The 22,642-nt window shown below is 48.0% G+C and overlaps 1 protein-coding gene across 3 annotated transcripts in view; it reads right to left on the reverse strand.

Annotated features, from left to right (window-relative positions):
• Window positions 1–20,618, reverse strand: part of LOC135036294 (zinc finger protein 706-like) — a 125,918-nt gene extending 105,300 nt beyond the window's left edge. Inside the window, exons 1-3 of one of the 3 annotated variants that reach the window (XM_063954425.1) lie at window positions 20,401–20,618; window positions 15,784–15,925; window positions 6,866–6,972 (exon numbers count right to left, since the gene is read on the reverse strand). In XM_063954425.1, the coding sequence (XP_063810495.1) occupies window positions 6,877–6,972; window positions 15,784–15,915 (228 nt within the window). In that variant the 5' untranslated portion in view covers window positions 15,916–15,925; window positions 20,401–20,618 and the 3' untranslated portion in view covers window positions 6,866–6,876. The remainder of the gene's footprint in view (window positions 1–6,865; window positions 6,973–15,783; window positions 15,926–20,400) is intronic. The other 2 variants (XM_063954423.1, XM_063954424.1) reach the window with 2 other exon arrangements.
• Between the last annotated feature and the right edge of the window lie 2,024 nt (window positions 20,619–22,642).

Consider the following 22,642-nt stretch of genomic DNA (forward strand, 5'->3'; position numbering starts at 1 on the left):
CACAATAAGGAAGGATTTTGAATCCCGGGTAAGACTCATACCAGCCACACCAATCACACCATATAACTTGTGATCTGAACCCAGTTAACAGTATGATAACGTAAGAGCCTCTGAAAAGATGGCTCACAACAATAAACAACCCGATTTTTTTGTAACAATAACTATGTACAAGTATTGCAGACAATCCGCACTTGGGATGGGCGCCCAGCATCCACTACGGACTATGAGAAATAGATTTATCGGTAAGTAAAATCTTATTTTCTCTGACGTCCTAGTGGATGCTGGGACTCCGTCAGGACCATGGGGATTATACCAAAGCTCCCAAACGGGCGGGAGAGTGCGGATGACTCTGCAGCACCGAATGAGAGAACTCCAGGTCCTCCTTAGCCAGGGTATCAAATTTGTAGAATTTTACAAACGTGTTCTCCCCTGACCACGTAGCTGCTCGGCAGAGTTGTAATGCCGAGACCCCTCGGGCAGCCGCCCAAGATGAGCCCACCTTCCTTGTGGAGTGGGCATTGACAGATTTAGGCTGTGGCAGGCCTGCCACAGAATGTGCCAGTTGAATTGTGCTACAAATCCAACGAGCAATCGTCTGCTTAGAAGCAGGAGCACCCATCTTGTTGGGTGCATATAGTATAAACAGCGAGTCAGATTTTCTGACTCCAGCCGTCCTTGAAATATATTTTTTCAATGCTCTGACAACGTCCAGCAACTTGGAATCCTCCAAATCGCTAGTAGCCGCAGGCACCACAATAGGCTGGTTCAGGTGAAACGCTGATACCACCTTAGGCAGAAAATGAGGACGCGTCCTCAATTCTGCCCTGTCCGAATGGTAAATCAGATATGGGCTTTTATACGACAAAGCCGCCAATTCCGACACTCTCCTGGCTGAAGCCAGAGCCAGTAGCATGGTTACTTTCCATGTAAGATATTTCAAATCTACCGATTTGAGTGGCTCAAACCAATGGGATTTGAGAAAATCCAAAACTACATTGAGATCCCACGGTGCCACTGGGGGCACAACCGGGGGCTGTATATGTAGTACTCCTTTTACAAAAGTCTGGACTTCAGGAACTGAAGCCAATTCTTTCTGGAAGAAAATCGACAGGGCCGAAATTTGAACCTTAATGGACCCTAATTTGAGGCCCATAGATAATCCTGTTTGCAGGAAATGTAGGAATCGACCCAGTTGAAATTCCTCTGTCGGGGCCTTCCTGGCCTCACACCATGCAACATATTTTCTCCAAATGCGGTGATAATGTTGTGCAGTCACCTCCTTCCTGGCTTTGACCAGGGTAGGGATGACCTCTTCCGGAATGCCTTTTCCCTTTAGGATCCGGCGTTCAACCGCCATGCCGTCAAACGCAGCCGCGGTAAGTCTTGGAATAGACACGGGCCCTGCTGAAGCAGATCCCTTCTTAGAGGTAGAGGCCACGGATCTTCCGTGAGCATCTCCTGAAGTTCCGGGTACCAAGTCCTTCTTGGCCAGTCCGGAGCCACTAGTATCGTTCTTACTCCCCTTTGCCGTATAATTCTCAGTACCTTGGGTATGAGAGGCAGAGGAGGGAACACATACACTGACTGGTACACCCATGGTGTTACCAGAGCGTCCACAGCTATTGCCTGAGGATCTCTTGACCTGGCGCAATACCTGTCCAGTTTTTTGTTGAGGCGGGACGCCATCATGTCCACCATTGGTCTTTCCCAATGGACCACAATCATGTGGAAGACTTCTGGATGAAGTCCCCACTCTCCCGGGTGAAGATCGTGTCTGCTGAGGAAGTCTGCTTCCCAGTTGTCCACTCCCGGAATGAACACTGCCGACAGTGCTATCACATGATTTTCCGCCCAGCGAAGAATCCTTGCAGCTTCTGCCATTGCCCTCCTGCTTCTTGTGCCGCCCTGTCTGTTTACGTGGGCGACTGCCGTGATGTTGTCCGACTGGATCAACACCGGCTGACCCTGAAGCAGAGGTTTTGCCAGGCTTAGAGCATTGTAGATTGCTCTTAGTTCCAGTATATTTATGTGAAGAGACGTTTCCAGGCTTGACCACACGCCCTGGAAGTTTCATCCTTGTGTGACCGCTCCCCAGCCTCTCAGGCTGGCATCCGTGGTCACTAGGACCCAGTTCTGTATGCCGAATCTGCGGCCCTCCAACAGATGAGCACTCTGCAACCACCATAGCAGAGAGACCCTTGTCCTTGTCGACAATTTTATCCGCTGATGCATCTGCAGATGCGATCCGGACCATTTGTCTAGCAGATCCCACTGAAAAATTTGTGCATGGAATCTGCCGAATGGAATCGCTTCGTAAGAAGCCACCATTTTTCCCAGGACTCTTGTGCATTGATGCACAGACACTGTCCCTGGTTTTAGGAGGCTCCTGACTAGTTCGGATAACTCCCTGGCTTTCTCCTCTGGAAGAAATACCTTTTTCTGAACAGTGTCCAGAATCATCCCTAGGAACAGCAGACGTGTCGTCGGGATCAGTTGGGATTTTGGAAAATTCAGAATCCACCCGTGCTGTTGGAGCACTACTTGAGTTAGTGCTACTCCGACCTCCAGCTGTTCTCTGGATCTTGCCCTTATCAGGAGATCGTCCAAGTAAGGGATAATTAATACGCCTTCTCTTCGAAGAAGGATCATCATTTCGGCCATCACCTTGGTAAAGACCCTGGGTGCCGTGGACAATCCAAACGGCAGCGTCTGAAACTGATAATGACAGTTTTGTACCACGAACCTGGGGAACCCTTGGTGTGAAGGGCAAATTGGGACATGAAGGTAAGCATCCTTGATGTCCAAGGACACCATAAAATCCCCTTCTTCCAGATTCGCTATCACTGCTCTGAGTGACTCCATCTTGAACTTGAATTTTTGTATGTACAGGTTCAGAGATTTCAGATTTAAAATAGGTCTTACCGAGCCTTCCGGCTTCGGTACCACAAATAGCGTGGAGTAATACCCCTTTCCCTGTTGTAGAAGGGGTACCTTGACTATCACCTGCTGAGAATACAGCTTGTGAATGGCTTCCAATACCGTCGCCCTGTCGGAGGGAGACGTTGGCAAAGCAGACTTTAGGAACCGGCGAGGGGGAGACTTCTCGAATTCCAACCTGTAACCCTGAGATACTACCTGCAGGATCCAGGGGTCCACCTGCGAGTGAGCCCACTGTGCGCTGAAATTCTTGAGGCGACCCCCCACCGCCCCTGAGTCCGCTTGTAAGGTCCCAGCGTCATGCTGAGGCCTTTGCAGAAGCCGGGGAGGACTTCTGCTCCTGGGAAGGGGCTGCTTGGTGCAGTCTCTGACCCTTTCCTTTGCCTCGGGGCAAATATGAATGTCCTTTTGCTCGCTTGTTCTTATAGGAACGAAAGGACTGCGGCTGAAAACACTGCGTCTTTTTCTGTTGGGAGGGGACTTGAGGTAAAAAGGTGGACTTCCCGGCTGTTGCCGTGGCTACCAAATCCGATAGACCGACCCCAAATAATTCCTCCCCTTTATACGGTAATACTTCCATATGCCGTTTGGAATCCGCATCGCCTGACCACTGACTTCTTCTGGCAGATATGGACATCGCACTTACTCTTGATGCCAGAGTGCAGATATCTCTCTCTGTGCATCTCGCATATAAAGGAATGCATCCTTTAATTGCTCTATAGTCAATAAAATACTGTCCCTATCCAGGGTATCAATATTTTCAGTCAGGGACTCCGACCAAGCCACCCCAGCACTGCACATCCAGGCTGAGGCGATTGCTGGTCGCAGTATAACACCAGTATGTGTGTATATACTTTTTAGAGTATTTTCCAGCCTCCTATCAGCTGGATCCTTGAGGGCGGCCGTATCAGGAGACGGTAACGCCACTTGTTTGGATAAACGTGTGAGCGCCTTGTCCACCCTAGGGGGTTTTTCCCAGCGCGCCCTAACCTCTGGCGGGAAAGGGTATAATGCCAATAACTTCTTTGAAATTAGCAGTTTTTTATCAGGGGTAACCCACGCTTCATCACACACGTCATTCAATTCCTCTGATTCAGGAAAAACTACAGGTAGTTTTTTCAGACCCCACATAATACCCCTTTTTGTGGTACTTGCAGTATCAGAGATATGCAAAGCCTCCTTCATTGCCGTGATCATATAACGTGTGGCCCTACTGGAAAATACGTTCGTTTCTTCACCGTCGACACTAGATTCGGTGTCCGTGTCTGGGTCTGTGTCGACCGACTGAGGCAAAGGGCGTTTTACAGCCCCTGACGGTGTTTGAGACGCCTGTACAGGTGCTAATTGGTTTGTCGGCCGTCTAATGTCGTCAACCGACTTTTGCAGCGTGCTGACATTATCACGTAATTCCATAAACAAAGCCATCCATTCCGGTGTCGACTCCCTAGGGGGCGACATCACCATTACCGGCAATTGCTCCGCCTCCACACCAACATCGTCCTCATACATGTCGACACACACGTACCGACACACAGCAGACACACAGGGAATGCTCTGATAGAAGACAGGACCCCACTAGCCCTTTGGGGAGACAGAGGGAGAGTTTGCCAGCACACACCAAAGCGCTATAATTATATAGGAACAACCTTATATAAGTGTTGTTTCCTTATAGCTGCTTAAATATATATAATATCGCCAAAAAATGCCCCCCCTCTCTGTTTTTTACCCTGTTTCTGTAGTGCAGTGCAGGGGAGAGCCTGGGAGCCTTCCTAGCAGCGGAGCTGTGTAGGAAAATGGCGCTGTGTGCTGAGGAGATAGGCCCCGCCCCCTATTCCGGCGGGCTCTTCTCCCGGTTTTTCTGAGACCTGGCAGGGGTGAAATACATCCATATAGCCTCAGGGACTATATGTGATGTATTCTTTTTAGCCAGAAAGGTAATCTCATTGCTGCCCAGGGCGCCCCCCCCAGCGCCCTGCACCCTCCGTGACCGCTGGTGTGAAGTGTGCCTGAGCGCAATGGCGCACAGCTGCAGTGCTGTGCGCTACCTCATGAAGACTGAAAAGCCTTCAGCCGCCGGTTTCTGGACCTCTTCTTACTTCGGCATCTGCAAGGGGGTCGGCGGCGCGGCTCCGGTGACCCATCCAGGCTGTACCTGTGATCGTCCCTCTGGAGCTAGTGTCCAGTAGCCTAAGAAGCAAATCCATCCTGCACGCAGGTGAGTTCACTCCTTCTCCCCTAGGTCCCTCGTTGCAGTGAGCCTGTTGCCAGCAGGACTCACTGAAATTAAGAAACCTATCAAAACTTTTACTCTAAGCAGCTCTTTATGAGAGCCACCTAGATTGCACCCTGCTCGGACGGGCACAAAAACCTAACTGAGGCTTGGAGGAGGGTCATAGGGGGAGGAGCCAGTACACACCACCTAGTGGTCAAACTTTTAAATTTTGTGCCCTGTCTCCTGCGGAGCCGCTATTCCCCATGGTCCTGACGGAGTCCCAGCATCCACTAGGACGTCAGAGAAACATTATTGGATGTGATATATTATTTGCTGGTGGGCATAAGATTAATCAGGGCAAATCCATTAGGTACTAGTTTAATTACCATTGTGTGTTCTATTTAAGAATTATTCACCTGGCACCAAGGAACAGAAAATGGTGGTACAACATTATATATAATAAAAGGCTAATGCTGCTCCTCACCTCTATGGTGGGAATTCAAGTGTTTTGCATGCCAGCAGCCACTAGATATTACCCAATGAGCAATTCAAGTGTTGCTCTGTACGGGCGCGAACAGCCGCCAACGCTGACATTACTGCTATGTTGTTCTGTCATTTTGACGGGCTGGGGACTAGTTTCTATTATAAACTCTTAATAGAGTGCTCTCATTTCTAAGCTTAGTCCCACATGGACCAATTCAACCACTCTGGTGGCTGTTATTAAATGAGAAATAGTGCACACTAATACCCCTTACACACCAAAGTCCCAGGTACAACCCGGGATTAGGAACACCATTCCAACCTGGGGGCTAATTCAGACCTGATCGCTTGGCTGCGTTTTGGTACAGCGGGCGATCAGGTCTAAACCGCGTATGTACCGCAATGCTCAGACGCGCTGCATGGGTACAAAGTGGATCGCCGCTCAGCAATGGGTTTGTGCGACGGATCCATTCGCACAGCCGTTTCGCAAGGAGATTGACAGATAGAAGGCGTTTGTGGGTGTCACCTGACTTTTCTGGGAGTGTTTGGAAAAACGCAGGCGTGTCCATGCATTTGCAGGGAGGGTTCCTGACGTAATTCTGGTCCCGGACATGCTAAAGTGATCGCAATGGCTGATTAAGTCCTAGGCTACTCAGAGACTGCACAAAATCTGTTTGTACAGCTTTCCTACACATGCGTTTGCACACTTGCAAAGCGAAAATACACTCCCCTATGGGCAGCGACTATGCGAACGCAGGACTAAAAAAAAAAACCCTCTAGCGAGCGAACGGTTCTGGATTAGGTCCCTAGTTCAGACTCCATTTACACCGGGGCTTCTATCAGGGTAATTCCCAAATTGGCCTCGTTTACACTGCACACAGATGAAGTGTTAGCTGTTCTGCCAGCACTTGGGGATGACATCATCTCCAAGCACCAGGAATCTGACTCTCCCTATACTGTAAATAGAATCACAGTCTGATGACCTGGGTCACCCATTTACACGCCCCATTATGTGGGCCGTGTCCAACCCTGGTCTGTAACCAGGTTAGATTCTCGGGTCACTATACTCGGGTCGACCCACCAATAGCCCGGGTTATTTTGGAGGTATGAAAGTGGTAACTTGCATTTTTCTTCAAGACTGCATAAAAATACCTTTAATCTCTGATGCTGTTAGAATTGTCATAATAAATAGACTTAATAGTCACACAATATTCACAAAGAACATGCAAGACTGACCGTTATTCATGCTATGCCTGCACATCCGCTAGTTCTGGAGGCATTGGAGACTTAGGGTGCTTGCTTTCAAAGTGCTGCTTGAAGGTTTTGGGATCTGGCATCTGTGTCTGAAATAACAATACTAAATCAATTCACAAGTCTCTCTCTACATATCTATAACACCATCCATCTCTACATACCGAATATCTAGCAGTCTATACGTCTGGCATATCACAGATATCTTACCCTGATGCTGGCATGGGCATGGTTCATTAGGTCAACAGTAAAAAGGTCGCTTTCACACGGTCAGCAAAAAGGTCGACACATGCAAAGGCCAACATGAGGGGTTTTTTTTTAGGTTTTTTGAGTGTCAATTTTTAACTTTTAGCCCATGGACCCCCAATTAATGTTCCACATCCCCTAACATTGTTCATTTTGCATACAATGCTTCGGCAAAGGTGCCTCGCTCTGCTACGACTGCGCTCAGCACAGGCTGACGCTCCCAATCGTAGTCCATGTCGACCAATAGTAGTGCCTAAAGACCAAATACCTGTGTCACAATGTAGGTATACATGGACAGATAAGGTGGACAGCGACATAACACATCACAAGACCTTAGATCCAACGTTTCAATATATTTACTTCACAATGAAAGTATGGAGTAAATATACTGAAACGCGGGATCAAAGGACCTGTTATGTGTTCTATTATACCTGAGTGCTGCCCTCCTCATCTATCTCCATATCTATGTACATATGTTCGAGTAGTATCATAATGTGAGGAGGAGATTGGAGGATACATTGGAGGTAACTGTACTACAAAACACCATCTTATGATGACCCCTAAAAGACATAGATAGGCCTAATTAAGCTTAGCTCTGGCACGAGCACACATTTATTGTTTATTCTGCACTGTTTGCCACATTGAATTTTTTTTAAATAGTGCACCTAGTAGGCACCTACCTCCCACCTTCACATACTGCCGTACACTAGGGGACCTATTTATAAAGTGCGAGTTTACATAAGTGGATATATTGCCTATAGCAACCAATCAATCAGTTTCTACTTATTTATCTAGCACCTTCTGAAATATAATCGTAATAAACTGACTGGTTGCTATGGGTAACATCTCCACTTCTGTAAATCTGCACTTTAGAAAATATACTACTAGGAGTACCCATGGCTTTGAAGACTGGCAGTCACCCTTCACCCATGGGAAGTGTCCCCAGTCACTAATACCCCTTACACACCGCACAAATATCCCAGTATATTGTCAGGACTACGCGGGTTGCAGTGCGGTGTGAAAGGGACAGTCCCGAATTCCCGGGTCACCTAATCCGGAATTTCAATCCGGGAATAAAGAAGGGTTATTTTCCGGGCTATTAAACAGGTCAGGTGCAGTGTGAACAAGTTTCCTAGGTCGATGCGACCTTGTACCCGTTCACAGCATAGGGTGAGGCGATGCAGAAATTATCTAATTTCCTAATGCCGCCTCCGCACCCACCCCCGATGATGCAGCAGTCCCCGTCCCAGCAATATGCTGGGTCGGGAAGCCAGTTCTCAGGGTCCAATGCCAGGTTGCACCCGGGAAAAAAGAGTCTCCAATTCCCGGGTGCGGCCTGGCATTAGCGATCTGAAAGCGGTATAACTTAGGGAGACCTTTTCCAAAATCATCTCAACTTCAGAAGCATTTGAGCTTTGTAGTATCACTATTTACCTAGTGCTTAGTAATGCCAATCACAGAAATAAATAAATAAATAAAATAAAATCCACCAATACATTTTGGTATCCGGTTGATAGATCAACACCAAATGGTGGACATAAAGGAGGTCCCCCCCACTCCTCCCCCTTTATGACCCCTGCCCATTTAAATGGACATTATTAGAAAATTTATTGAGTAGACAAGTGGTTCTCAAACTGTGTGCCGTGGCACTATGGGGTGCCTCAGGACACTTGCAGGGGTGCCCTGGGTTGGTGGTCCAGGGCCAGTTAAAAAATGTTATGGTCAATGTAATAGGCAAAATCAGTGCTGGTGGCTGTCCATTATAAAATATCTGGACATACAGAAGCAAATCTTGTTCATCACCACTCAAATGAACCTAAGAATGACATCTAAACACAATTTACTTAATGTAATATTTGTTTCTAAATTTCTCAATAAGAATGTTTGGCTTAGTGTTGCCGTGAAAAACATTCTGATACTCTAGTGCCGTGATTCAAAAAAGTTTGGTAATAACTGGCGAAGACTGTATTGTGTTGATGGTTGCAATTCAAATCCTTAAGTGTACGAAAATACAGTGAAAATTTTCCGGTAGATTGCAGCTCTGGCTTGAAACAGTCGCAGCGAGTTCGAAAGATGGCTTTGCCCAGAAAAAGTTCCTTGTTTCCCTCGTGGATAATTATCAATCAAATTTCTTCAAAATCGTTATGGGAACAGTAACTGGAGTTGCAGAGTATCAAAATATCGAATAACAACGAATCGTTATATTTTGGTGTAGGAGTTACAACGCTAGCAAATCGCTGTCCATTAGGATGAACATTCGGTCCAAATGACTTGGGGCTACTTTGGGCCTCATTCGTCTACTTTACCAGTGTCATCACTGGGATATATCAGAAAGATGCAATGGGTCATAAAGGGTTAAGTGCTTACAATTTCTCACAGGGCTTGACAAAATGTTTCTAAAATCCAGGATCCAGGATGAAAGTGTAGGAGCAATACAGGCACGCCTCCAAAAATCTCCTCTGGGGCTGAAGAGGATCTGCTTTCTCTCTCCAAAATCTGGTAGAGAGGCAGCAAAATTTAGGGGCCATGGCTACCTGGCCCTGGGATTTGTCGAGCCCTGCAATAGGATATGTTTTGGAATGACCATAAACAAAACACAAGGCCAGTCCTTTAATGTCATCGGTGTGGACTTGCCACCAATTAAATCCCACGTAATAGGACACGTAATGTAGTTTAAAACGAGGTATTTACAGGCTGAAGGAATTGGTAAACAAAAAGAAAATAAACATTTATATTTTACTTCAGAAGATATTAAGACAGACGAGTGAACTACAAAAAATGGGGCAAAAAAAATAAAAATGTATCACTGTAAAATCAATAATCACTCATCTGACTAAACTAAAATCAAAATAAGGCTTTTCTCTAACGTCCTAAGTGGATGCTGGGGACTCCGTAAGGACCATGGGGATTAGCGGCTCCGCAGGAGACTGGGCACAACTAAAGAAAGCTTTAGGACTACCTGGTGTGCACTGGCTCCTCCCACTAAGACCCTCCTCCAGACCTCGGTTAGATTCTTGTGCCCGGCTGAGCTGGATGCACACTAGGGGCTCTCCTGAGCACCTAGAAAGAAAGTATATTTAGGTTTTTTATTTTCAGTGAGATCTGCTGGCAACAGACTCACTGCAGCGAGGGACTAAGGGGAGAAGAAGCGAACCTACCTAACAGGTGGTAGTTTGGGCTTCTTAGGCTACTGGACACCATTAGCTCCAGAGGGATCGACCGCAGGACCCGACCTTGGTGTTCGTTCCCGGAGCCGCGACGCCGTCCCCCTTACAGAGCCAGAAGCACGAAGAGGTCCGGAAAATCGGTGGCAGAAGACTTCGGTCTTCACCAAGGTAGCGCACAGCACTGCAGCTGTGCGCCATTGCTCCTCATGTACACCTCACACTTCGGTCACTGATGGGTGCAGGGCGCTGGGGGGGGGCGCCCTGAGGGCAATAAATAACACCTTGGCTGGCAAATATACATCATATATAGTCCTAGAGGCTATATAGATGTAAAATTACCCCTGCCAGTATTACAGAAAAAGCGGGGGAAAGTCTGCCGAAAAGGGGGCGGGGCTTCTCCCTCAGCACACTGGCGCCATTTTCTCTTCACAGTGCAGCTGGAAGACAGCTCCCCATGCTCTCCCCTGTAGTTTTCAGGCTCAAAGGGTTAAAAAGAGAGGGGGGGCACTAAATTTAGGTGCAATATATGTATACAAGCAGCTATTTGGGGAAAAATCACTCAGTTATAGTGTTAATCCCCGCATTATATAGCGCTCTGGTGTGTGCTGGCATACTCTCTCTCGGTCTCCCCAAAGGACTTTGTGGGGTCCTGTCCTCAGTCAGAGCATTCCCTGTGTGTGTGCGGTGTGTCGGTACGGCTGTGTCGACATGTTGGATGAGGAAGGTTACGTGGAGGCGGAGCAGAGGCCGATAAATGGGATGTCGCCCCCTGTGGGGCCGACACCAGAGTGGATGGATAGGTGGAAGGTATTAACCGACAGTGTCAACTCCTTACATAAAAGGCTGGATGACGTAACAGCTGTGGGACAGCCGGCTTCTCAGCCCGCGCCTGCCCAGGCGTCCCAAAGGCCATCAGGGACTCAAACAACGCCCGTTACCTCAGATGGCAGACACAGATGTCGACACGGAGTCTGACTCCAGTGTCGACGAGGTTGAGACATATACACAATCCACTAGGAACATCCTTTACATGATCTCGGCAATGAAAAATGTGTTACGCATTTTCTGACATGAACCCAAGTACCACATAAAAGGGGTTTTATTTTTTGGGGAGAAAAAGCAGCCAGTGTTTTGTTCCCCCATCAGATGAATGAATGAAGTGTGTAAAGAAGCGTGGTTTCCCCCGATAAGAAACTGGTAATTTCTAAAAAGTTACTGATGGCGTACCCTTTCCCGCCAGAGGATAGGTCACGTTGGGAGATATCCCTTAGGGTGGATAAGGCGCTCACACGTTTGTCAAAAGGTGGCACTGCCGTCTTAGGATACGGCCACCTTGAAGGAACCTGCTGATAAAAAGCAGGAGGCGATCCTGAAGTCTGTATTTACACACTCAGGTTATATACTGAAACCTGCAATTGCCTTAGCATAAATAGTGCTGCTGCAGCGTGGTCTGACACCCTGTCAGATAATATTAATACGCTAAGACAGGGATAATATTTTGCTAACATTGAGCATATTTAAGACGTTGTCTTATATATAAAGGATGCACAGAGGGATATTTGCCGGCTGGCATCCAGAATTAATGCAATGTCCATTCTGCCAGGAGGGTAGTAGAAACCCGGCAGTGGACAGGTGATGCTGCATTTAAAAAGGCACATGGAGATTCTGCCTTATAAGGGTGAGGAATTGTTTGGGGATGGTCTCTGGGACCTCGTATCCACAGCAACAGCTGGGAAGAAAAATTTTTACCTCAGGTTTCCTCACAAAAGCCTAAAGAAAGCACCGTATTTTCAGGTACAGTCCTTTCGGCTTCAGAAAAGCAAGCGGGTCAAAGGCGCTTCCTTTCTGCACAGAGACAAGGGAAGAAGGAAAAAGCTGCACCAGTCAGCCAGTTCCAGGATCAAATATCTTCCCTCGCTTCCTCTGAGTCCACCGCATGACGCTGGGGCTCCACAGGTGGAGACAGGTGCGGTGGGGGCGCGTCTCGGGAACTGCAGGGATCAGTGGGCTTGCCCACAGGTGGATCCCTAGGTTCTGCAAGTAGTATCACAGGGATACAGGCTGGAGTTCGAGACGACCCCCCTCGCCGTTGCCTCACATCAGCCTTGCCTGCTGCCCTCGGAGAAGGGTAGTATTGGCGGTAATTCACAAGCTGTACTTCCAGCGGGTGAAATCAAGGTACCCCTCCTTTCAACAAGGCCGGGGTTACTATTCCAAAATGTTGTGGTACCGAAACCAGACGGTTCGGTGAGACCCATTCTAGAATTGAAAGCCTTGAACACTTATATACGAAGGTTCAAGTTCAAAATGGAATCGCTCAGGGCGATTATTGCAAGCCTGGAAAATTTCAGGGTATCACTGGACATCAAGGACACTTACCTGCATGTCCCTATTTACCCTCGTCACCAGGTGTACCTCAAAATTGTGGTACAGGATTGTCATTACCAATTCCAGACGTTGCCGTTGGTCTGTCCCCGGCACCGAGGGTATTTACCAAGGTAATGGCCGAAGTACTTATCCCGTACTTGGACGATCTCCTTATAAAGGCGAGGTCCAGGGAGCAGTTGTTCGTCGGAGTAGCACTATCTCGGGAAGTGCTACAACAGCACGGCTGGATTCTGAATATTCCAAAGTCGCAGCTGGTTCCTACGACGCGTCTACTGTTCCTGGGTATGGTTCTGGACACAGAACAGGATAAAAAGGGTTTCTCCCGGAGGAGAAGTCTAAGGAGTTGGCGTCTCTAGACGGAGACCTCCTAATACAAATACAGGTATCGGTGCATCTATGCACGCGAGCCTTGGGCAAGATGGTAGCTTCTTACGAAGAATTTCCATTCGCCAAGCCCCATGCAAGGATCTTCCAGTGGGATCTGTTGGACAAGTGGTCCGGGTCGCATCCTCAGATGCATCGGCGGATAACCCTGTCTCCAAGGGCCAGGGTGTCGCTGTGGTGGTGACTGCAGAGTGCTCATCTTCTAGGGGGCCGCAGATTCGGCATACAGGACTGGGTCCTGGTGACCACGGATGCCAGCCTTCAAGGCTGGGGGGCAGTCACACAGGGAAGAAACTTCCAAGGCCTATGGAAAAGTCAGGAGACTTCCCTACACATAAATGTTCTGGAACTATGGGCCATTTACAATGCCCTAAGTCAGGCTAGACCCCTGCTTCAACACCGGCCGGTGCTGATCCAGTCAGACAACATCACGGCGGTCGCTCATGTAAACCGACAGGGCGGCACAAGAAGCAGGATGGCGATGGCAGAAGCCACAAGGATTCTCCGATGGGCAGAAAATCATGTGTTAGCACTGTCAGCAGTGTTCATTCCCGGAGTGGACAACTGAGAAGCAGACTTTCTCAGCAGACACGACCTCCACCCGAGAGTGTGGGGACTTCATCCAGAAGTCTTCCAAATGATTGTACACCGTGGGGAAAGTCCACAGGTGGACAGGATGGCGTCCCGCCTCAACAAAAAGCTACAAAGATATTGCGCCAGGTCAAGGGACCCTCAGGCGATAGCTGTGGACGCTCTGGTAACACCGTGGGTGTACCAGTCTGTGTATGTGTTCCCTTCTCTGCCTCTCATACCCAGGGTAATGAGAATAATAAGAAGGAGAGGAGTAAGAACTATACTCATTGTTCCGGGTGGCCAAGAAGAGCTTGGTACCCAGAACTCCAAGAAATGATCTCAGAGGACCCATGGCCTCTGCCGCTCAGACAGGACCTGCTGCAGCAGGGGGCCTGTCTGTTCCAAGACGTACCGCGGCTGCGTTCGACGGCATGGCGGTTGAACGCCGGATCCTGAAGGAAAAGGGCATTCCGGAGGAAGTTATCCCTACGCTATTTAAAGCTAGGAAAGAAGTGAACGCAAACCATTATCACCGCATATGGCGGAAATATGTTGCGTGCTGTGAGGCCAGTAAGGCCCCAAAGGAGGAATTTCAGCTAGGTCGCTTTCTGCACTTCCTACAAGTCAGAGGTGACTATGGGCCTAAAATTGGGCTCCATTAAGGTCCAGATTTCGGCTCTATCGCTTTTCTTCCAAAATAGAACTGGCTTCACTGCCTGAAGTTCAGACTTTTGTTAAGGGAGTGCTGCATAGTCAGCCCCCGTTTGTGCCTCCAGTGGCACCGTGGGATCTCAACGTAGTGTTGGATTTCCTGAAGTCGCATTGAGTTGAGCCACTTAAATCCGTGGAGCTACAATACCTCACGTGGAAAGTGGTCATGCTGTGGGCCTTGGCGTCGGCCAGGCGTGTATCAGAATTGGCGGCTTTGTCAAAAGCCCTTATCTGTATTTTATATGGATAAGGCGGAATTGAGGACTCGTTCCCAATTCCTTCCTAAGGTGGTAGCAGTTTTTCATGTGAACCAACCTATTGTGGTGCCTGCGGCTACTTGGGACTTGGAGGATTCCAAGTTTCTGGACGTAGTCAGGGCCCTGAAAAGTATATGTTTCCAGGACGGCTGGAGTCGGGAAAACGGACTCGCTATTTATCCTGTATGCACCCAACAAGCTGGGTGCTCCTGCTTCTAAGCAGACTATTGCTCGCTGGATCTGTAGCACGATTCAACTTGCACATTCTGCGGCTGGACTGCCGCACCCTAAATCTGTGAAAGCCCATTCCACGAGGAAAGTGGGCTCTTCTTGGGCGGCTGCCCGAGGGGTCTCGGCTTTACAAATTTGCTGAGCTGTTACTTGGTCGGGTTAAAACACTCTTGCAAGAGTCTACAAGTTTGATACCCTCGCTGAGGAGGACCTAGAGTTTGCTCATTCGGTGCTGCAGAGTCTCCCGCACTCTCCCGCCCGTTTGGGAGCTTTGGTATAATCCCCATGGTCCTTACGGAGTCCCCAGCATCCACTTAGGACGTTAGAGAAAATAAGATTTTACTCACCGGTAAATCTATTTCTCGTAGTCCGTAGTGGATGCTGGGCTCCCATCCCAAGTGCAGATTGTCTGCAATACTTGTATATAGTTATTGCCTAACTAAAGGGTTATTGTTGAGCCATCTGTTGAGAGGCTCAGTTGTTATCATACTGTTAACTGGGTATAGTATCACGAGTTATACGGTGTGATTGGTGTGGCTGGTATGAGTCTTACCCGGGATTCAAAATCCTTCCTTATTGTGTCAGCTCTTCCGGCACAGTATCCTAACTGAGGTCTGGAGGAGGGTCTTAGTGGGAGGAGCCAGTGCACACCAGGTAGTCCTAAAGCTTTCTTTAGTTGTGCCCAGTCTCCTGCAGAGCCGCTAATCCCCATGGTCCTTACGGAGTCCCCAGCATCCACTACGGACTACGAGAAATAGATTTACCAGTGAGTAAAATCTTATTTTTGTGGTGTAAGACAACTACTGTGTGCAAGTAACACTAGGGATGTCAGTGATAATGTAAAATACAGACACGCTCCATTTCCATTAAAAGTTGTAACTAGAAGTACCCAAGACTAAAAAGCTAAGGAGGATTGCCAGAACATGATTTAGGTGAGGAGTCTTACCCTGCACACAGGACATGTGAAGACCAAAGCTGCTTTTGCAGCAGCTTTCTGGTCGCTTCCATGTTTCTTCTTCTCAGCCTGTTTCTTGGCATTCTTCTGTTGGGACTGAATCTTTTGCTGTCCCCGAGCCATGCTGCCAATTCTATCAAATCAGAGAAGATTTTATTATTCACTTGTAGAAATATTTTTTTTACATCACATGCTCTATATTGACCATATACAGTGCTTCCTCTTTAAACCTTTTGCTGAAAACCTATTTTTGCAGATAAAATCAGATTTCCAATTTCCCACCCCTAGAATACACGCCACAGAAATTACTTGTACATTCTCCTGTTCTCTTTCATGGGTCTGAGAACTTCTATTTCAGCTATGATAATGTATGCTACTGTTGTAGCACTATCAGAATAAATTTTAGGCCTTGTACTGTACATTCCCACACAACCAGCAATCATTCGATGGTGCAGGCAATTTCCCGTCGCTCCGGACCATAGCAGATTGCCGATACACATTACACGATGTAATAAACAACATCAGTGCAGCATGGCCAACCAGAAGACGTTGCATTCGACCCGCGGGTGTATCAGGCACACACATTAGGAAATATGCACGATTTGTTGTTCCGATGCAGCTAATCGTGCCAATATCGCTGTAATGTGTACTCGGCCTTAGCTAGCTTACCATTCACAAAGGTTGGACCTTTCAAAGAGTGGTAACATTGATTCCTGTAGGAATTCCTGCAGAGTGTCAATTACAATGCATCAGTGCCCTGGACGTGGCACGGATGAATCACTGCCCCAGCCAAGAAGACTCATTCAGTTATCCAGTTTCAGATTGTAAATGGACAACCTCTGCTGAGGCCAACTCTTTTTAGACACCATAAAAGGCACACTCTTGTCACTGGGTACAACCTAAAGAACTGACTGAATAGGTTGTGACTAGACTTGGTCACTTTGCTAACAAGTCCATCTGGAACAGTCTAGAGTAAAACGGAGAAAACTGGGCTGATTCAAACAAAGAAACAGAAATTCATTTGATAGCCAGAAGAGACCTGACAAGACTTGTTAATGTAAAACTATTGGCAAAAGCACATTCTTTAGTGTTGCTTCGATAGGAAGTCCAAGGAAAATCATCTGCTGAGCTAGACTGGACTTCAGATAATTGATTAGCTATCCATGAGACTATCACCTGAATATGAACATAGAATTCCCCCCATCCCTATCATGATTAAAAATCTTAATACAGACAACAGTAATGCCTATTGCTCTCAAAAGGACTGCCATTGTGGTCATGGTCTTTGTAAAGACTCTTGGTGCTATTGCTGGTCCGAAAGTAAGACTGCTAAGATTACATATTTCATGATGGACTGTAAACCCTTAGGCCCATCCCAAATCCGAGCACTTAAATAGGTGTTCATTTACATCCACAGACTCCAGCATTCATTTGCTTGCTTCCATGCCCTGAATCACCAACATCAACAATTCCACCTTAAAGACACATTTACATCCTTAAAGCTGGGTACACAATAGACGATGTGTACCCAGCATGATATCGGGAGTGACAGGCCCGGCATTGGCAAAAACATACACACTTGCTGACAGCCACAGCGGGGGCATTGATGCATTCGGCAGCATGGCCCTCACCGGCGATGTCTCCCATCAGACCTGCATGCAGTCTAATGGAGAATGTCACCAACGACGTGCAGAGGCGCACATCAGCATCGCATAGTGTGTACACACTGGACGATTTTAAGTGATATGTCATCTACTCATATTATAAGTAATATGTCGCTTAAAATATCGTCTAGTATGTACCCACCTTTAGATTTAAAATCCTATGGAAGGCACCAACTGGCTTTTGCACCACAAAGATGTTTGAATAAAGACCCAACTTCTTCTAATGTGCCAAAAATCATCAGCCATGAGTAAAGGGAAAACAGCATTGCAAATTCCTCTTGAAGAGAGGGGTTCGGTATGAGTTACCGATGGACAGGATGCCAGCTGTCAGTATACCGACAGTGGCATCCCTTCCATCATAATCCCGACAGCCCCCAATTTACCCCCTAATCCTCATCTTTTACCTACCCTAACCCTCCCTTGTGGGTGTCTAACCCTAACCGCTAGGTGCTTAACCCTAACTGTCCCCACTATGTGCCTAACCCTCCCTTCCCCGCTAGGTGCTTAACCCTAAGCCTCCCTCCCTTGCTGCCTAACCCTCCCCGCTAGGTGCTTAACCCTAACTGTCCCCGCTAGGTGCCTAACCCTCCCTTCACCGCTGCCTAAACCTAACCCTCCCCGCTAGGTGCTTAACCCTAACTCTCCCTCCCCACAGCTGCCTAAACCTAACCCTCCCCGCTAGGTGCTTAACCCTAACCCTCCCCACTAGATGCCTAACATTCCCCTCTATGTGTCAAACCCTAAACCTCCCTCCCCGGTTCCTAACGTTTCCGTACATGGACCCTAAGCCTAACCCCCCCCCCCTTCTGCTGCCTAAACCTAACCTTCCTCCAGTACGGCATCGTGTCCTACTGTCAGTATGTTCGGGACGCCGGCTGTCGGCATTTTTCACGCCAGCATCCCGTTTGGCGCCTGTAAATTGACGCCGGGATTGTGTACTCCCTCGGGATCCCGGCGTCTGTATATCGACCGATATGATCCCGTTCATCGGGAAGTTGTTTCCTGAAGAGAGGATTCAGGAAGAGAAGACTGTGCCCTACCACAGGAGATCACAGGTGGGCAAAGTGCCAGTCATGCTGGAACTACAAAAAATACCATACAGCAAGATGAAAACATCAGCTAAACACACACTACACCTGTACAACTTTCCTTAGCTAGGAGACATGAGGCCTAATTCAGACCTGATCGCAGCAGCAATTTTGTTAGCAGATTGGTAAAACCATGTGCACTGTAGGTGTGGCAGATGTAACATGTGCAGAGAGTTAGATTTGGGTGGGTTACTTTGTTTCTGTGCAGGGTAAATACTGGCTGCTTTATTTTTACACTACAATTTAGATTTCAGTTTGAACACACCCCAACCAAATCTAACTCTTTCTGCACATGTCATAGCTGCCTCCCCTGCACTGCACATGGTTTTGCCCATCTGCTAACAATATTGCTGCTACGATCAGGTCTGAATTACCCACATAGAGGAAGAGATCCTGTCAGCAATGCATGTGGGCTTTCCTCAGAGAAAAGCCCGCCAAGATAGAATATCAAATCACAAAGTGATACTCGTCCCCATCACAGATCATATACATATTGTATGTAATTCTGCAATGGCACCATATAAGGGGACAGAGTAACAGCACCTCACAAGACATATAGTATCATTTGAGGTCCGCTAAGCTCCAATTATGTTATGATCGCTCTTCAAAAATGTCTGTGCTAACACATCTGGTGGCAAGCTAAAAAAGTAGTTGTCACCATGGATGAATATATTCAGAATCATCTGCATTTAACCACCACCATCCAACCCCCTGCCAACACGCGCACACTTAAAACACTACATACCAGACTTTAACAACAACAAAAAAAGAAAATAGTGCCATTTTACTTATATCATAATGGAGGTGTTTCCAAAGGGTGGCCTCAGATAGTTGCAGCAATGCCACATTATGTCTCAGATGGCATGTGACTATCATTTGTAAAGTATCAATAGCTCATACATAAAGGAGGGAGACTGAGTCAGTGCTTTGATAAGAGCAGATGGACATCAGAAAAAGAAGGTAAGTGATTATGACAACTACCACTTATTTAGAATCACATAGAAAAACCAAGTGATTATGACAACTACCACTTATTTAGAATCACATAGAAAAACCTTCACAATTGGGAGAAAAAAAAAAAAAAAAAAAAAGATGGTTAGAAACATCAGATTCCAATTTCTATACTAATTTCTTTATAAATGGCATCAACGCTGGCCACTGTGCTCCAAGGCAACAAATAAAAAGGGAGTATTACTATAAAGTTTTTAACATTCATATCGAGGTGTTCATTTGATGTGTGATGTCCATATAGTAGCGTTAGGTGACTACAGAAGGTAGGTAACGCTGCTTTCACCTATACACCAATGACGAAGGTATCTGTGTCAGGATAAAATGCCCTCTTTGCTTGTCAGCTTATTGTGACACCATTACTTCGGATCATGTAGGTTTAGTTCAATGTAGTTTTAATTAAATGTGGACTCAATTCAGAATTTGTTAGTTAAAATACGGCAGCAGGACACAGAATGGCTGCTGCTACACACATACATGTCAGAGCAGACACACCAGTCTCCCTTATCTGTACTGTAAGCAGCTATACTACACGATCATACACCATGGTGGCATTTAGAACAAAAAAATAGGGGAAAAAACTTTCACCACAGGTGAGTAGTAGCTGCGTAATGCCACATCTGCTGCTGCTGCTGCCGCCGGCGCTGGACAAGGAAGCAGCCGGTGTGCGGCTACATTACAGAGAGCAGCGCCCTCCCCACTGACAGCCGGGCGCTGCATACCGGGATCAGGCCAGCAGCTTGGAAGTAGCGGGACGCTCTCCGGGCTGCTCAGCCCTAGCACTAGCACGGCTACGACCCCAAGGGCAGCTTCTGCTCTCCCTCCCCTTCCACGGGTCCCAGACATACCACTGGTGTTATCCCCCAAGGCACCGCTCACTGAGGTCCCCCGCGCCTCTTCTGTCACGATATCCCGATCACGCGGTGTCGCGACACCAGGCGGCGTTCACATCCGGCCTTTTCCGGCTTCTTCCAGTTTCAGCACCACGCCACTTCCTACCCAGCGCCGAGCGTGCGTGTTGCTAGGCAACAGGCACCATAGCGTAGGCTCCGCCCATTCCGGGAATCCTCCAGAGGGTAATTACCGCGTCACTCACGGATTGCATTCCTTTTACTCACTAGTTACTCCTCCTACTACAGCTGCTGCGGTCACACAGTGTAGCACAGCCACATAAAGGAGAGAGGGAGCAGTTGGCTTCCTGGCAATCAGCTAATATACTGATGTGCATTTGTTCTATATAGGAATAGGAGACACTTGGGGGCTTATGTAATAGCCTGCTGCACGCTCTGTGGAATTCCGGCGGGTCAGCACATATTTTTAAAGTGGCAATCATTTAAAAGGCAAACCCAGTCTGAGTTTGCCTTAAAATATTGTCGCTTTAAAAATACTTGCTGACTCTCCGGAATTTCCAGAGTGTGCAGCTTCGCAAGCTATTACCAGGGCCGCTGCAAGGTTTCTTGACACCCTAGGCAAAACTTTAGCCTGCTCCCCCCCCCACCCTCTGCATGCTTACACAGTGGTACATGGTGGATGCCGTACATGCAGGAGTCTGCAATTGTGGGGGTGGGGGCTAGCGGGCAACATGCGGGAGTCTGCAATCGCTGAAGGGGTGGTAGTCAAAAACACGCCTGAGACTGAAATCGCAAGGTGGGGGGGGGGGGGGGGAAGAGTATGCGGACAACATGCCAGAGTCTGCGAATGGGCGAGGTGCGTACACTATGCCCGATTCTGCAATCGCTTGGGCGGGGGCTGCAGGCAACAGGCGGGAATTTGCAATCGCAAGGGGGGGGGGGGGGACATAACGGAGTCTGCAATAGGGGGGGGGGGGGAGATTTGTGTTTTGCGGGCAACATGCCCAATTCTACAATCGCAGTATGTTGGGAGGGGGGGGGGGGGTTGCGGGCAACAAGCGGGAGTTTGCAATCGCGAGGGAAGGAAAAGGAAACATCACAGAGTCTGCAATAGAAGGGAGGGTTGTGAGCAACATGCCTGATTCTACAATAGCGGTGTGGGGAGGGGGGGTGTTTGCGGGCAACATGTGGGAGTCTGCAATCGCGAGGGAGGGGTACCTGAGTCTGCCATCCAGGGGAGGGGGGAGACTGAAACATCCCAGAATCTGCAGTCGCACCGGGGTGTGGGGGGCGGATTTGGTGGTGTGTGCTACATGCCCCCGACTCTGCAATCGTGAGGGTGTTGCGGGCAACAAGCTGGAGTCTGCAATCAGGGGGCGGTGGATTAGTGGCGATCGGACATCATGCTCGAGAACGCAATTCGCAGGGGGGGTGGGGGAGAGAATCACGCCCGGGTCCGCAATCGTGGGGGGGCAGGCATCATTCCCGAGTCCGCAATTCGTGCAGGGGTGGTGTGTATGTTGTGCGGGTATCATGCCCATCTCCACAATCATGGGGGGATGCAGGCATCATGCCTGAGCCTGCAATTCGTGGAGGGGTGTGGGCATCATCCCCGAGTGTCCGCAATTCGTGGGGGGATGGGTTGTGTGGGCATCCAGGGTCAAACGCAGGATTTGTGTGGAAGGGTTTCCGTGGGATATAGATATGATAAAGGTGAGCCCAGGAAAGGGCACCCTTTGCTTAACCAAGTTCAAGCACGCATTCAGTCAGTCAGCATCAGGTTCATACACGGCTGCAGCCAGTGACCAGTCAACAAAATAACCTTTGTAATAACTAGCCAAACGTGTATAAAGTGGAAAGTGATAGAGCAGAGAGAGCTTTATTTCCTACAAGCAGTACATTATAAAGGATACAAATTAACATATGGTGTCGTCGATTCCTGACACGAAGCTTAATCCTATTGGCTAATAAAACTCTTATCTTATACGTAATATATTTGCCAACGCCTATATTTTATTATACTGTATGTGCTTTTAAATGGGTTAGTTAGGGGAATTTTGCTAACAGTGAGACATGCTATGTCTAGTTATGTTTTTACACCTCCCATACCGCAAACTACTGGACACCTGTGAAGCCTATATGTCTAGCTGTTATGCACACCAGTGCCTGCAGGAATGTACTGGTGTCTGAACGGATAGGTATGCAAAACAAATGGACTCACAGACAGACTGGGGAATAT

The sequence above is a fragment of the Pseudophryne corroboree genome, chromosome 2 (genome assembly GCF_028390025.1).
Source record: "Pseudophryne corroboree isolate aPseCor3 chromosome 2, aPseCor3.hap2, whole genome shotgun sequence".
NCBI classification, from domain to species: Eukaryota; Metazoa; Chordata; class Amphibia; order Anura; family Myobatrachidae; genus Pseudophryne; species Pseudophryne corroboree.